The sequence below is a fragment of the Stigmatopora nigra genome, chromosome 11 (genome assembly GCF_051989575.1).
Source record: "Stigmatopora nigra isolate UIUO_SnigA chromosome 11, RoL_Snig_1.1, whole genome shotgun sequence".
In the NCBI taxonomy this organism is placed as follows: Eukaryota; Metazoa; Chordata; class Actinopteri; order Syngnathiformes; family Syngnathidae; genus Stigmatopora; species Stigmatopora nigra.
The window spans coordinates 12,034,861-12,051,448 of NC_135518.1; the positions used below are offsets into that span (position 1 = coordinate 12,034,861).

The following is a 16,588-nucleotide window of genomic DNA, read 5'->3' on the forward strand; positions in this document are numbered from 1 at the left end:
TTCAATTTTGGTAGAAATATTTTTTCCCAGATTATTTAGACAATGCCTATCATGTTTTCATGATGGAGTTATTTTTTTATACGTATACACACATGCATATATGTATACATATGCATATAAGCACATGCATATACATACATAAATACACATGCATATACATACATATATACACATGCATATACATACATATATACACATGCATATACATACATATATACACATGCATATACATACATATATACACATGCATATACATACATATATACACATGCATATACATACATATATACACATGCATATACATACATATATATACACATGCATATACATACATATATACACATGCATATATATACACATATATACACACATGCATGTATATACATATATACACACATGCATGTATATACATATATACACACATGTATATACATGCATGTATATACATATATACACATGCATGTATATACATATATACACATGCATGTATATACATATATACACATGCATGTATATACATATATACACATGCATATATATGCATGCATATATATACATACATCTATACAATAAAAATAACAAACTTTTTCTCAGCTTTTTACGTGCTGCTATACTAGAAATTATATAGATGTTGAAATATGTTAACTCTAGTATTAATGAACAAATGCATACAAATCTGGGGAGTACGTGACTGCCCTCTACCGACCATAGCAGTGAACTGCACTACCAAAGAACACGCCGGAAATTTCTGTGTTATAAAGAAATAATGAGCGATCCGGTTTTAAAATAAGGCCTGTTCGCATAAAACATATTCCTCTGTATAAGTAAAGATCGATCTGTCACGACAGTACAACAAATATAAGAACCGTGTTACATCCCGGTTCGCACGTGTGTATACTCACTCACGTGTTGTTTACTTGCAACAAGATCGTAAACGTTTACGTCCTACTACATACATTACTTGCATTTTAATGACAAGTAAACATACGTTGCAATCGTTGTTACTCAAAAAGTATGTTTGTAATTACGGGAAAGTGATGGGTAGCTACAACTAGTTTACAGCGAGCATCAACAAGGCTCTGGACAAGTACATGCGATGGATCAACTTTTAGCTGCAGAGTATATATGTAAACGTAAAAGTACTAGACAAATAAGACAGTAGATCGCTTTGGAAAGTAACATTTTGATCATATTTACCGTCATGCTGCCACCACTCGTCGCCCAAATCGTCTCCCATGTTGCCGGATTGCGTTCAGGAGAAGACGTCCAATCAAATGAACCGCTGTGAGATGACCCGCGGTGCGTTCAAGAGCTGCAAGTTGAAGAAAAAAGGAGTTAATGCATGGTGTCGTTTCGAAACGCTGTGTTTGACACTTTGTGGAAAATTATCATATAATCGTATATACATACACAGACCAGAATAAAATGCATTATTTGCAACCATACCATATTTTATAAATCAACAAATCGTCTCTCCCATTTTCTAAACAGTCGGTGAACGTAACGTCGTGTTGCGTTTAAGACCATGGAAAATGAGTAGGGAACTAGACCATTTAAGAGTTACTATTTTCTTGCATATATTATGAGAAGTACTAAAGTATCAGTAATTGTTTTTTATAATCACGAGACATTGATTTAGCAAGGAGTACAATTTAATCCCTTACTACTGTCTTTCCTATTCTGTAGTTCCATTTTGGACATCTCATTTTTGGAGTTGGACCATATATGTATGCAATTTGCAAACCAAAAAGCATATAAACTTTCTGTCATTTATTTGGCTTCAGGACATTTTAAAACTTTAAGATAAGGAGAGGATGTTTTGGAATTTGGAAGCGTGCCCTTATTCTGCAGCTGTAGAGAAGCGTAGGGACAGCTCTTCTGACAGTAATTGCATACTGCATGCATTTGTGTATAAATTAGATTGTATTGTTTTTTATTTTTTTGGCCAATGAATGCAATTTTTGATTAAAACACCCTCTGTCCACTTTTAAAAAGCCTAATTATGATAATGGATTCAGAAGAGCTATGATTTGTGTTATCCTTGAAATTTAAAGGGGAAAAAAAACTAGTAATCAAGAGCAAAGCAGTCTCTGAGTGCATAAATACACTAAGTACTTTAAAAAAAAAATTAAAGATGCATTTTGAAGTAATTCTTAAGAAAAAGCTTGTTTTTGCTCTCATTGTTTATGAGGTAGTTAAAAAATTGGACAAATTTTAATTAATAGGTGTCCAAGTGGCGTCCCGGGGGCCAGATCTGGTCCGGGTATGTAAGTTTTGCGGTCTGCCAAAGTAAAACATGAGTGTGACGTCATGTTTTATGCTGAAATTCAAATTCTAATAGTAGATAATATATAGATATATTTTCCCATTTTTTTCTAGATTGTTTTCATTTAAAAAAATAAAATTTTACAATTAATCTTTGTAATAAAAATAAAAACAAGGCAATAAAAAGGTCAATATTTAATATTTTGATTTTTTTTCACCCTATAAATACTTCCAATCATTTTCCCCCATCTTAAAAGTAGAAAAATAAATAAAACTGAGAATGCCAACTCTATTTTTAAACTACATGACCCTTGAGAAAAATGAGTTTGACACCCCAGTCTGAAAAAAACAAACAAAACAAAATCACTACTTCAAATCAGCTAGTATAGCAATTCTACCACCACGCTATCATTTGGCATTTCCTGTTGCCCTCACGTTTCTTTGCCTTTCTCTTGTGTGCTAATAAATTGAACACAAAAAAATCCATAAAGCAAACAAACACCTGTAAGCATTTATCTTTTGGATGCCCAGTGAACTGAAGACAAGCAAAATTGGCTTTGGGGCGTTCATGAGTTCTACTTTTATTGTTTGCTGCTCAGAGAGCATCACCAGATAAAAATGCGATAAAATAACGGAATATGATTGGCTAAGATTTTAATAATCCCCTAGAGGAAATTCTAAAAATAGCACAACGCCGTTCGCATTCTTATTAGCACAGCGGTAATCTCATATTTGCTAACAAAAGGGACAAAAAAGATCAAATAAAATAAACCCGCTTTGCTGCTAATAATTTGAATTAAATATACTTTGTATTTGGAAACAAAATAAAGGATGCGATAAGAGGAAATAAATTGTTCTTATAGTCCGACAGATGTTTGATTGTTGTTGTAATTGCGCAGGGAAGCATTACATTTAACATTTTAATTTTCATGAAAGCAGATGTTACTCTACACATTCATCACATGGAGATATTTTTAGATGCTAGAGTTGCTTTTGTGTTGTAAAATCGAGTGACAATGAAAAAGATGAAGAACAAAGCCTTCAAAATATGAATTATTGCAGCAGGCTAAACAATAATGTCAAAAAAATGATGCAACCATTGAAATAAACAGTTTTAGTGATGGAAAAGCTTCCATTTAAAAAAAAAATGAAACGCAAAAGACTGAAACAGGACAAAAAGTGGAGAAATAAAACAAAAAAACATGAACATTATAGCCAAACGTTTACCAAATTAAAAAAAACTATAAAAATAAACATTACTACCTTTTTCCAATACAGTGTTCCCTCACTTATCGCGGTTAATGGGACCACCCGCGATAAGTGCATTTCCGCAAAGTAAGGATTCCCCTTCAAAAGTGCTTAATTTGAATTTAATTCCAATTTTTTTTATTAATTTATTTATTTTTTACCCCCCTGTATACAGTACACCACATATAATACGGGTAGAGAGAGTGAAATTCATGTTATAACAAAAAAAACTGTAAAATATGTTGTTTCAATGTAATATTTGATTTTTTTTCCCCAAAAAAATCCACCAAGCTCTGAGTCCGCGATAGCTGAACCGCGAAGTAACGGGGGAACACTGTACTATTTTTTTAAGCTCTTGCCGGTAAAAGAAGTCCAAAATTATCAATGCTTGTGTTACATAACGATAAGATTTGAAATGATTCTCATCATGCTTTCTTTCATTCAGTAAAGTGCTCTCTTAAAATAGAGTAGCAATGACATTAACGAGCCTTTCCCCGAAGAGATGATTTTGTGCCAAATGAAATAATAATTGCTTTGGATAGTCTTAAATTATGTTTTTGTCAGACTACATCGTTGGTCTTAATGCACAGTGGCCTTTTTCCCCTACAAAAGCTATCCATAAAGTCTGTTGTGACGGTCATCTTGGCTTACAACAATAGAAGCAGATGGGTGGACAAACTCCAAAGAACATTGGAATAAACAGGAAGTGACCTTGAGCTTTTCAAAACTTCACCTGGCATAACTTCCTGCGTCTGCACCACTTAACTGTATTCATGAGCATCTGGCCTAGCCTGACCCGCAAAGTGATTTGCAGCATTACAAACACAACGCAAATAAATCTTTTGCTTTTTTCTTAGCGCCTTCTGTACTAGAACTTGCTGTTTTTCTTCTCCCGTGTTGACATTATTATGAAAATTCAAGAACAAAAAGCCATATGATGCCCTTTGCTATCAATGCAATGTTATAGTGGTACAAACTACAGTCATACCTCTACTTATGAAAAGTAGAGTATGAAAGATTCAAGTTACAACATTAGTTATATGCAACCGAGTGATTATAGATATAAAAAAGATTCATATTATTTAGAATTCCCCTTATTAACCAATAAAAAACTACAAATGCAACATGGCATGTATTTTCATGCACACAGATATAGGGCACACGCAAAAGTCTAAAATGTACTACAAAGTGCACGGCTTTCAAACTTGGTAGAACGGACTACTGCCGCCATTTGGCAGAAAAACACGAGTATTATATCTATATCGGCCATAGAGGGAGCTATTTTAGCGGGGAAGGCAGATTATCTTACGCTTTATTTATTTTAAGACATTAATAATTCATCTTATAATTTTCCTTGCATCTTCTATACAAAATTAGGACAGTTTGACCAATTTTAAAGGGTTTAGTGGGTATTTATGTGAAGACCATTGAACCAATTAGAGAATTTACATATAAAGTATACCTCTACTTACGAAAAAATAGACGTAAAACCCCCCGATATTATTTTTGTACCTTATTCCGAGCATGAATTAAAAACAAATTAAACTGGAAGGACATCAAGACTCACGGAAGAGAAAAAATTGGACACCCCAGGATTTAACAGTAATGTTGTCTTCTAAAATCCTCTGACACAAATGAACATTCAAAATGGTAAAAAGGACAAATGACACAAGTCTGCTTAAACATGCTGCATGGGTTAGAGGTAAGCTAGAAGGCATTTCAGGGCAGCCGTTGTTATGGCGTAGGTCTCACTTAATGTCAAGCGCACCAACTGTCGAGCTACATGGGTCAGGCTGCACCTGATGGACGCTTTAAGGCCACGCCGCAAAGTGCTGGGAATGCACAATGACAGTGTAGAGGTTAGAGCCCCGTGTCCAAAAAGGGGCCCTCAAATGATGTGCTGGCACTTCAAAACAGCATGAGGTCACTAAAAGTTACCTAAGACGCAAACTGCATCTCAATTTGAGATGGTGACCCTGAAGAAAGAAGAGTTTGCAAGCTACTGTTTGTTACATCCCGCATACTCTCCTTATTGCTGATGTAGCCATCTTAAAGCCCCAGAAAACAGCTTAACTGGCTCTAAAAGCAATGCATTTAGAATAACTTCAGATAACGGGAGCGAGGCGGCATAACATAAAGGATAACTCTGTTTGAATACCAAAGAGAACCCAACAATACATAGCTACTGAGTCGCCATGATATAGCCGACCGGCAATTAGGGAAGGAAATAGTAACTGGTTAATTAAGGGATAGCAAAAGAGCTCTGCTGAATATCAATCTGAAGCCTATTTGGATTTTAAAAGTGGATACAAAAACAAGTTGTTTTTGCAACACATCTGTTGCCAGGCAACAGACAGCATGAATCTCCAAGAGTTCATGACACGTTCTATTGTCGAATCGATAGTTTTCAATGGTACGAGAGCAATATTTATTTTGAGGCGTAAGCTTTGTGGAAGCTGTGAGCTGGGGGGATGTCATGTGACATTATGTGCCTGCCCTATGTAATAATGCTCAACAACGAGGAGGCATTTATTACAAGTAGACAGTAGGGTTAATGTAAAGGAGACTATCAGACACTATCAGATTTTTTTTATTACTTTGTTTAAGTACCGTATTTTCACGACTATAAGGCGCACCGCATTATAAGGCGCACCCCCAATGAATTAATCTTTTCCCCATATATAAGGCACACTGTATTATAAGGTGCACTGTATTATAAGGCGCACTGTATTATAAGGCGCACTCTCTACTTTGGAGAAAATTTAAGACTTTTAAGTGCGCCTTATAGTCGTGAAAATAGGGTAATTGTTATTGACTTCCAGGTATGAAGCACTCACTACTTTACAGTCACCTCTAGAGCCAGCCATTGTTGATGTTTGGGATTTTTTTTGTATCAAATCTTGCAATGGGGGAGGAGCTATATGATGGAAGATGTTGTAAACTAAGATGGCATCAGCATATTTAACAGTATTTTTTCAGTTCAGGCGTTTGTGTTTTTTTTTTTTAATATCCGACAGTGGTGGTTTTTCCTTTTTGGTTTTCTGTTTTTTCCACGTATTTGGCGCACTGGATTATAAGGTGCACTGTCTATTTTGGAGAAAATGTAAGACTTTTAAGTGCGCCTTATAGTGGTGAAAATACGGTAATCAGGAAACGGCTTAACTGCCCTTTGAGATTCAAAGTTTTGGTAAGGACAGGCTGCCATGTTTCATATTTTGGGAATCCTTTGGCAACTTGAAAGGGCACGGTGGCAAAAGTCACATTTTCAAAAATAACAATGACCGATATCAATAAGGAAAAGGCCAAACTCGGAAACTCGGGCACCTCATGGGATGGAAACGTAATAGTTGAGCTCAGAACTTTCAGTTTGTACATCATCAACTGGTGGATGCGAGAATAAATAGTAGAAAATCTTCTCATTAAAACCGTCTCGACATAGCTATGCATCCATTTGTTCTGCATAAATTTTCCCAGATAACATTAAAAAAGTACAATGTAGAACGTTTGTAACAACATAAAAATGAGATTGGCGAAAAGGCCAACTGCTGAGTCGCAATCAATGAGTTCCGACCTTTGAGGCATTTAGGCTACTCACAGCCTGACTCCATTTCATTACATTTAAGACTGATCTAACAAGCGCTTGCTATAGACAGCATCTCATTCCAAAAACAAAAAATAAAATAACAGGAGATACATTTGGACTACCGTATTTTCACGACTATAAGGCGCACATAAAAGTCTTAAATTTTCTCCAAAATAGACAGTGCGCCTTATAATCCAGTGTGCCTTATAATACAGTGCGCCTTATATATGGAAAAAATGTCATTCATTGAGGGTGCGCCTTATAATGCGGTGTGCCTTATAATACAGTGCGCCTTATAATACAGTGCACATTATAATACAGTGCGCCTTATAATGCGGTGTGCCTTATAATACAGTGCGCCTTATAATACAGTGCGCCTTATATATGGAGAAAAAAATTATTCATTGAGGGTGCGCCTTATAATGCGATGTGCCTTATAATACAGTGCGCCTTATAATACAGTGTACCTTATAATACAGTGCGCCTTATATATGGAAAAAAATTCATTCATTGAGGGTGCGCCTTATAATGCAGCGTGCCTTATAGTCGTGAAAATACGGTACTAAGAGTGAAGTGGTAAAACGGTTACAGGCATAATCGTTTATTCATCTCCTCCGACATTTGCATAAGAATGGCGACTGCCTTTCGGATATTCGCATTACCCTCGGTCGGAGGTAGACGTAATATCGCCGAGCATTTGTATGCCGGAATATCCGCCGTGTGGTGAGCGCTACCAATGTGTTGTGTTGTGTTGTGGTTGGAGATGATTTATTTCCCCCCATGTCGCATGTACAACGCGGCTTAACAGCCGTGCTTGGGTAGCCCCGATAGCGCCAGATAAACAGCTCAGACAATAATAGTCTTCCCGTATGTGGGTTGGGAATATTTCACTGTGAGTAAACCCGAGGTTGCCGAAAGCAATGATGGGAAACATGTGGTATGTGGGACAGATGCTACTTGGGGAAGAGTACTACATCTAGTATGAAGAAAAAAAAACTATTTTACTGTTTTGTAATCCTAACAAAGAGACGTGGGGATGAGAAAGTGATACAAATAATCAAAGGATTTTTCTTTTTAAAGCATAACATGGAGTTAATATTTTCTAATTTTGTTTTACAACACAAAATATTGACGTATAAGTAATTTTCCCCTTACTTTTGTCTAAAAAAAATGTGACCCAAACTCATGTAATTGTAATCGGAGATTTGTTACCTTTAGCACACATAAAATTTGCATAAAATGTATTTATTTCACTAACAAATGCAAAATAGGTTTATTATGTGAGTAAAGGTTTTAATTTTACAATTTCACGTATCTTATTTTGGCACATTTTGATCTCTATAGACGTGAAATAATACACCAAATTGCAGCCCTGTGATTTTGATGCAGATTGCCGTGATCTATGTTTGCTTATTGTGTGTTTGGTTTCATTCTTATTTGTTACCTGTGCTTTTGTTTGACGTTTGGGTCTGATTCCGGTTCCTTCTTCGACGTGTCTTGTCTTTGCGATTGCCAATTCATGTCACATGCTTTCTCTGGCCTGCTCCTCGCGTGTCTGGCCAATCTCGTCTTGTTACTCCATGTCTGGCTAGGTAAATGAGAACCAAATATAGTGTCAAAGCGCTTTGATTGCCTTCAAGCTATAGCGAGAAGCTATGCAAGTGTAAATCCTTTCACTATTTACCATATTTAAGCTTTCACAATTCTTCCCTTCTTTACTGGCTCTTGATAAATGATAAATGAGATATATTGTTTAATGAGCCCTGCAGATTGCATCTAAAAGGAGTCATTCTCCTACTCCAGCGATTATTAAAGTATTTTTAACTCTTTGTTTTATTTCAGTACTTCTCCTAGAGTAGTTTTTTTTAAGTGTGGTCTTTTGAATATAGTATAAGAAAGAAAGATAGAATTAATGACTATTCATTTGAATATAAATATCTAGAAATTTAAATACAACAAAAACAATAGTCCCCGCAATTTTGGGTCTAATTAGATTAGATTAGATTAGATTGGATTAGATTAGATAAAATTAGATTAGATAATTATTAATCCCGTATTTGGGATATTTCACTGTCACAGTAACAAGAGGGTGAGAATACAGACACAGTAATTGTCTGTATTTTCTAATACAAAATAATAATAATAGTACAGTACTTTGTATTTCAGGCACATTGCATATTAATAGCAAACTACTAATACCGATCCATACAGATGTATTATTCCAGTTGGCCAATATTAATATCCTAAATATCTGTCAATGTCATAAATGCGGCTGCAACATTCCAGTCTCCAAATTCAGTCATTTGAAGAATAACATGTCTTTCTATCTGTCCTCAATGAGCAAGCATGATAAAAGATCCACCCACTAATCCTTTTAGGGCCGCCTCTTTACTCACTGAGTGCACAGACATCATTGGAGCAAAGATAAGATGGCAGCAGAATGGAAAGCACAGAGATAAAGAGGAGCAATATTGAGTTTCACTTGGCGCAAAGCAGTAAGACCTTAAGAAAAAAATAAAAAACACGGCATGTTCCAGAGGTCATGAATAAAAGACTGAAGAGGGCATAATTGCGGGTAAAGCAGGTACAGAATATTTCATTTTGGACCTGCATACAATAGCCAAAGTCTATATTTAACTCTATTTTGGAATAAATTATCACTTTTACAGTTCTCACTACACATGTTGGATTGACTTTTTGCCTAAAGTAACATATACCGTACATACAAAATACTGTATTTTCACGACTATAAGGCGCACTGCAGTATAAGACGCACCCTCAATGAATGACATTTTTCCCATACATAAGGCGCACTGGATTATAAGGCGCACTGCCTATTTTGGAGAATATTTTATACTTTTAAGTGCGCCTTATAGCGGCGAAAATACGGTAATTGCTATTGACTTGCAGGTATGAAGCACTCACTACTTTACAGTCACCTCTAGAGCCAGCCATTGTTGATGTTTGGGATTTTTTTTGTATAAAATCTTGCAGTGGGGGAGGAGCTAAATGATGGAAGATGTTGTAAACTAAGATGGCATCTGCATATTTAACAGTATTGTTTCAGTTCAGGCGTTTGTGTTTTTTTTAATATCCGACAGTGGTGGTTTTTCCCCCCCATATATAAGGCGCACTGGATTATAAGGCGCACTGTTTATTTTGGAGAAAATTTAAGACTTTTAAGTGCGCCTTATTGTCGTGAAAATACAGTATTTGAAACAATTACCCTGAAAAAGACAAAAAATGAAGTTTTCTTACGGAAAAAAAACATGTTCATTCTGCTTGTAAGTACAACACATACATCAAGTACAGTCGGAAAAAATAGACAATGCAAGCACCATTGGGAATGCCCCAAATGAGCTATTAGCCTCACGTTAGCTCCTATTCTATTTTTATGCTCACAAGCCTTGTTATCATGTGACGGTCGACTTCACCAAGCGCCACTTCATGGATGTGCCTGTCATATGACGACTAATTAGTTGATAGCGTTGTAGCTGATGTCGAACAAATGTTCCGTGCAAAAAAATATGATGAAGGAATGAATAAAAACCCTGTAAACGTCTGTAAATCATTTTCAGATCTCTGCGATAATAGGACATTAATGTATGCGTCCATATGTGTTTTGGCTTATTTTTTTTAAAGATGATTCTTATGTAAAGATTTGTCTTGTCTTTGCTTGAGCAGGCAATTGCTTATTTGCTTTTTTTTTACAAACAGCGTTGAACAGCTGTTGCAATTGATAACAAACGGATGGTAATTGCAGCTAAACTACGTCCACATTCATAGAATCATTTATACGTAAATTTTTATTTTTTTTATAGCTAAGAGGTCCCTGTAACGTTGAACTAGAAAAATACCAGAATATGTTTTGTGTCCATTTATTTTTCTTCTCCCCGCCAAGTTAATCTCAGGGAAACGTTCTCACTGGCTCTAGCTGATGGGAAAAGAGTTTTTACAAGTGGCTACACAAAAGATTTTATTATTATAGGCCGCTTGTTCCGCTGTCGGGGCTGATAAGAATGAGAGAAGAAAAAAAAAAAAGCATGCCGCCAGCAGAATCTTGCGGCAAATAAGTTCGACATCTAGCCGGCGGAATTCAAATAATTGAGATTCAAGCTCCCTCCCCCCCGCCGCCCTACGACATTGGACGTTATGCAATGCTGTCACAGCTGATATTCTGATGCACGTTTTAGGCATTGTACGGGTCGGTAATTGCTTGGGATTGCCTTTGGTGACACGCGCACCAACATCGTAATCACAAAACTTCTCAAACTACTTTTTAAAAGTCTTTTCACTTTGTGAAAATACAACTGACGGCACAATATTAAAAGAGGCTACTGACCTCATCTGGAATATTTGCTTTTACATCTAGGGGTGTCCAAACTATGGCCCGTGGACCAGTTTTATTGGCTCCCCAAGCAGGTGATGACCAAAACCTGACATGGAAACACCTTTGGGATCCGTGAAGGTCGAAAATACTAAATTGTAAATATCATAAACCGTTTATTTTACAAAGAATAGGACTATGGGTTTAGCCTGAGGCAAATCCAAGCTATTAAACTGAGTAATATGCCATTTTAAAGGGTTAAAAACCAATACATTTTAAACAGCCAGTCTTTTTCCAGACCCTGTTTAACAAGTAAAAGTGGAAGCATTTAAAATTAGCCTTTTTTAAGGAAAACATTGGACAAACATTGGTGTGGAGCATTAGGATTTGATGGATTTGAGGGCATTGACTATTTCTACTCATCACGGAAATGGAAAAATAAGTAAAGTTGGGGATGCTGTGTTTTCATTTGTTGGCTTTTACTCTTCTTCTCAGGTTCATGGAGTATTATTAAGTTAAAAACGAGGTTTAAGCTGACAGGACTCAAAGATTTCACATCAACACCAGCAGGTGGTGCTCAGTTCAGTCTTGTGACATGCTGCTATGAAACAATATGTCCATGCAGTGTGGTTTTTTTTAGGGGTAACAAGGCTACCCTGCATGTGAAATCTTCCTAATTCACTCACAAAGATGAAATTCTCCCATCTTTGGATGTCAAAGAAGTACAAGAAGCCCACATCTCAGCTTGAGAGGGCACAGTGGCGCCAGTGTGGACTCTTAAAGCGACATAGATTAGCTTTACACCCCCATCTTTGTCTGGCCCATTGCCGCCCTTCCATTATTTTGCCCGTCAGCCTCCGTGGCCCTCCAAGCATCTGCGCCCCGCCTCCATGCTCGCCATATGTCTCTCATGCCCTCAGGCCCAAACCAATCACTTATTTATTCTCCGAAACATGAATTATCAATTTTCTTTTTCTTCCCATCCATTTTTTTCTTCTCTTGACCTGCTTCTGTTTGGCTGTACGCCGTAGCCATTTACACCGCATCCCATAAATGTGAAAATCAGGTCCAGAATAGGGGTAAACCTTCAAGTTATGCTTCCGCTGACTAAAGAGTGAAGATTCAAAAGGTGCTTGAAGAGTCCAGGCAGGTGCTTTGAGCCAAGCATTAGCTTTGACTGTCATACACAAAGACAGACTGTCCCTTTAATCAGTCAGAGATGAACTTCATGTAGCGAGGCAATTGCAAGTCATGTCAACTTACATCTCTTTCCTAGCTTATGGGATGTACCGTATTTTCCTGACTATAAGACGCACCACATTATAAGGCGCACCCTCAATGAATGAAATTTTTTCCATATATAAGGCGCACCCTCAATGAATGACATTTTTCCATATATAGGGCGCACCGCATTATAGGGCGCACCCTCAATGAATGACATTTTTTTCCATATATAAGGCGCACTGTATTATAAGGCTCACTGTCTATTTAGGAGAAAATGTAAGACTTTAAAGTGCGCCTTATAGTCGTGAAAATACGGTAGTTAACTTATACAATCCTATTTCTTGCTTGACATTTTTCCATATATAGGGCGCACCGCATTATAGGGCGCACCCTCAATGAATGACATTTTTTCCATATATAAGGCGCACTGTGTTATAAGGCTCACTGTCTATTTTGGAGAAAATGTAAGACTTTTAAGTGCGCCTTATAGTCGTGAAAATACGGTAGTTAACTTATACAATCCTATTTCTTGCTTGCTATCCTCTATTCTGTAACAGATTCTTTTTACTCACTGTAGTTCTCTTTTTTTTGGTAACATTTATGACATCATCCATTTTATTAAACTGAAATGTTTTGTTCCTATTAATTAAGAATAGCATTCTTTTCGATAATGCCTAATATCTAGTTTTTGTGTGAACTATTAGCTTCCTCTAGCAGCCAGCACTTTAAATTGCGCATTTTCTGATTCTCAGTGTCAAAGAAATGAGTGACGTTACGCCTTCAGCTTACTAATCACTCTGCTGTGTAATTATGTTGTTCCACGATGGAGTAGAAAATGACATCTTTTCACCGGTGTGTAAAACAAAAAAAACAAAAAAAGATGCTCTCAATAAATGCTCTAATCAATTTAAACGATGCCAGGTATTATTTTCTTTATTTATTTACAAGCGTAGAGCGTATGGCACAGCTGCAGTGAGTAGAAGACCAAAAGAAGCAGGTGCTCTATTTGCTGGCAGGCAAAGATGTGCTAGAAATTCAGGATTTGCTTTTTTTTTTAAATGCAAAAGAAAATCTCCATCTGTGCGGCAGAGATGAAGGTTTTTAACCAATTTAAATGTAGCATATTTCATGTACAAAGTCTACAAAGGGCTGATTACAAAAAAAGAAGAGTTTTTGACATACAGAGTTTAAAATATTAAAAAAAGATGCTTTATTCTATTGAAAACAACTTTTCTTAAAAGAATAAAGAATCGTTTTCCCTTGTTAAATTCGGACTATCACAAAATTCTTACAAACTAAATAAAAAGCTAAATGAAAAACAAATGCATAGATCCATAAATATTGAAATCGACCCCCAAAAAATGGATTTTTAAAAACTACAGTGGAATGTAAGAAGAGTTTTTATCATGTGACGTGTGGCCGTTTTCTGTTGATTTGTAGTCATGTCTTATTTTGAGTAATTTCCGGTTCAATGAGTCGGAAATGTGCCGAAATCAACATAAAGTGACCCAAAAAATGCACAAAGATCAGCAGGAACTGACTAGAAATCAGTAGGAAAGGACCTGGCGTGGCTAGAATTTGATCATTTTGCTGCCATTGGAGGCCATTAAACTCCAATCCGAAAGAACTTGCTTTTCGTTGCATCAATTGTATTGTACTTGTAACATAGAATTGATATATCGATCATTTTTATCGATAATCGTCAGCCTCGAATTCTATCCTGAGCTTCCCGCCCCATCACGTAGTACCACATGTATCTTTGCATAAATAAACTGTCCCAATTTGTGACTTTGCCAGAACATTTAATGTATTCCACTCGCAAAAACTACACCGATTAGGCCCGCCTCTTCTCCTTATCCTTTACATTGGTTCAGCACACCAAGGAGAGCAAATGATGGCAGCCTTCCCCTTGTCATTCTTCCCCAGGTCGACAGCTCGCTTGTTCTGGTGACGTTGGGCTAACGGTCACGTTCCTTTTGCTTTGAACTTTGAAGAAAAAGAAATAAAAAAAAACCCTTCTTGGATGCGACCCTCCCTTGGCGTACATCCTACACTCCGGTCTCCTCCCCTTCCTTCCCCAGCCTCCAGCATCACCGGGGGCAACACGATAACACACTTTAGATGGGGGCTGTGCTCTCTCTCGCCCCTCAAGAGCAGCCCAAACTGAAAGCATATTCGTTCTATTATAACAGCAGAATAGCAAAAGCTGCTGTCAAATTTGGGGAAGTGTGTGTGTGCAAGTGTTTGATGAAATCGTAGAGAAGTCATAATGGAAGGGGAACATGCTGTCCTTTAAACTCGGAGGTTGTTTGTCATGACCTGAAAGACGGGGAAATAAGAATACACTGTCTGATTTGGGGAGGTTTGCATGGATTTGAGGAAAAGGATTGGGTAGATGATGCGGAAAATCTTGCATTTAAGTGGGATATGTTCCACTCATCTTGGGACAAAGTTAACTTCCATTACCCTAAGTGTCATTTTTAGATAGTTTCTTTCTAAATTCCTGTTGCTGCACTTTGTCCGGTGAAGGTAAAAAAAGGTGGTCATTAGTTCACGGTGTAGTCGCCCTTTGTAAAGTACCGTATTTTCACGACTATAAGGCGCACTTAAAAGTCTTAAATTTTCTCCAAAATAGACACTGTGCTTTATAATCCAGTGCGCCTTATATATGGAAAAAACAGAAAACCAAAAACGAAAAACCACCACTGTCGGATATTAAAAAAAAACACAAACACCTGAACTTAAACAATATTATTAAATATGCAGATGCCATCTAAGTTTACAACATCTTCCATCATATAGCTCCTCCCCCACTGCAAGATTTTATACAAAAAAATCCAAAATATCAACAATGGCTGGCTCTAGAGGTGACTGTAAAGTAGTGAGTGCGTCATACCTGGAAATCAATAGCAATTACCCTATTTTCACCACTATAAGGCACACTTAAAAGTCTTAAATTTTCTCCAAAATAGACAGTGCGCCTTATATATGGAAAAATGTCATTCATTGAGGGTGCGCCTTATAATGTGGTGCACCTTATAGTCATGAAAATACGGTAATTGGTTGCCATGGATGATAGATGGAGTCAGTGATTTTAAACATGAATAGATATAAAAAGACTTCAATGTAGAGGTAAGTGGATGAGAGTGTTGGCTTGACGGTTTTTAGCTTAAATAACGCTTGGCTGGCTAACTGTTAACCATGATGAGTGCTCGCGTCAATTTTGGCTGAGCCGTTTGTGTGTGAATGGCATTGTTACATGTTTGTTGTTGTGATCCCATTTGTTTGCTAAAGCCATTAGTAGTGCATCAGTGGTTGTGTCAATCAATGGCAATTTCGTCTAAATAGTGACGTAGGCAATGATAAATTACCTCGAGTATTTACATAACCATTTTGGGGGTCTGTGTGAAATAATCAGTATTAATTCAATGCAATATGTCATTAGATATAAATTCATATTCTGATCCTGTTATCTTCGTAAAACTAGCGAACAACGAACAAGTGTTTAGCCCAACAAAACCTTTGTCTACTTTTACAAATTAAGACTACATGTACAGCAAGATGAAAATAAAAAATAAATAAAATAAAACACTCACCGAGCTGGCATCGCTGGATATTAAACTTCAAATTTATCCGGCATTTAAATTCTCCAGTTGAAGCTTTGAAGGCCCAGTAAACACTTTTCGCTGGCAGGCTTGAAAATGTCATTTTTTTTCCTCATCTTCTGCCTTGCTTGACTATTGTGTTTAAAATCTAGAGAGAGAAAAAAATAATTCATATTACAATCCGACATAAATCAAAGCATATTGCTGGGAATATCAGCCAAACATGATTTGTCTCTCTTTAGAAGTCACGTACAAGCCTGTGAAATTGCCTCAAAGGGATTTATTAAGATGTTCGATGATGTGTCAGTGAGCACGGATTTCATCATTCTTTGGGAT

The 16,588-nt window shown here is 36.8% G+C and overlaps 1 protein-coding gene across 1 annotated transcript in view; it reads right to left on the reverse strand.

Moving 5' to 3' along the window:
• cmss1 (cms1 ribosomal small subunit homolog) overlaps positions 1-16,373 on the reverse strand; it is a 31,687-nt gene extending 15,314 nt beyond the window's left edge. The window contains exons 1-2 of the mRNA XM_077727593.1: positions 16,244-16,373; positions 1,198-1,312 (exon numbers count right to left, since the gene is read on the reverse strand). Of these exons, the coding sequence (XP_077583719.1) occupies positions 1,198-1,237 (40 nt within the window). The 5' untranslated portion in view covers positions 1,238-1,312; positions 16,244-16,373. The remainder of the gene's footprint in view (positions 1-1,197; positions 1,313-16,243) is intronic.
• Between the last annotated feature and the right edge of the window lie 215 nt (positions 16,374-16,588).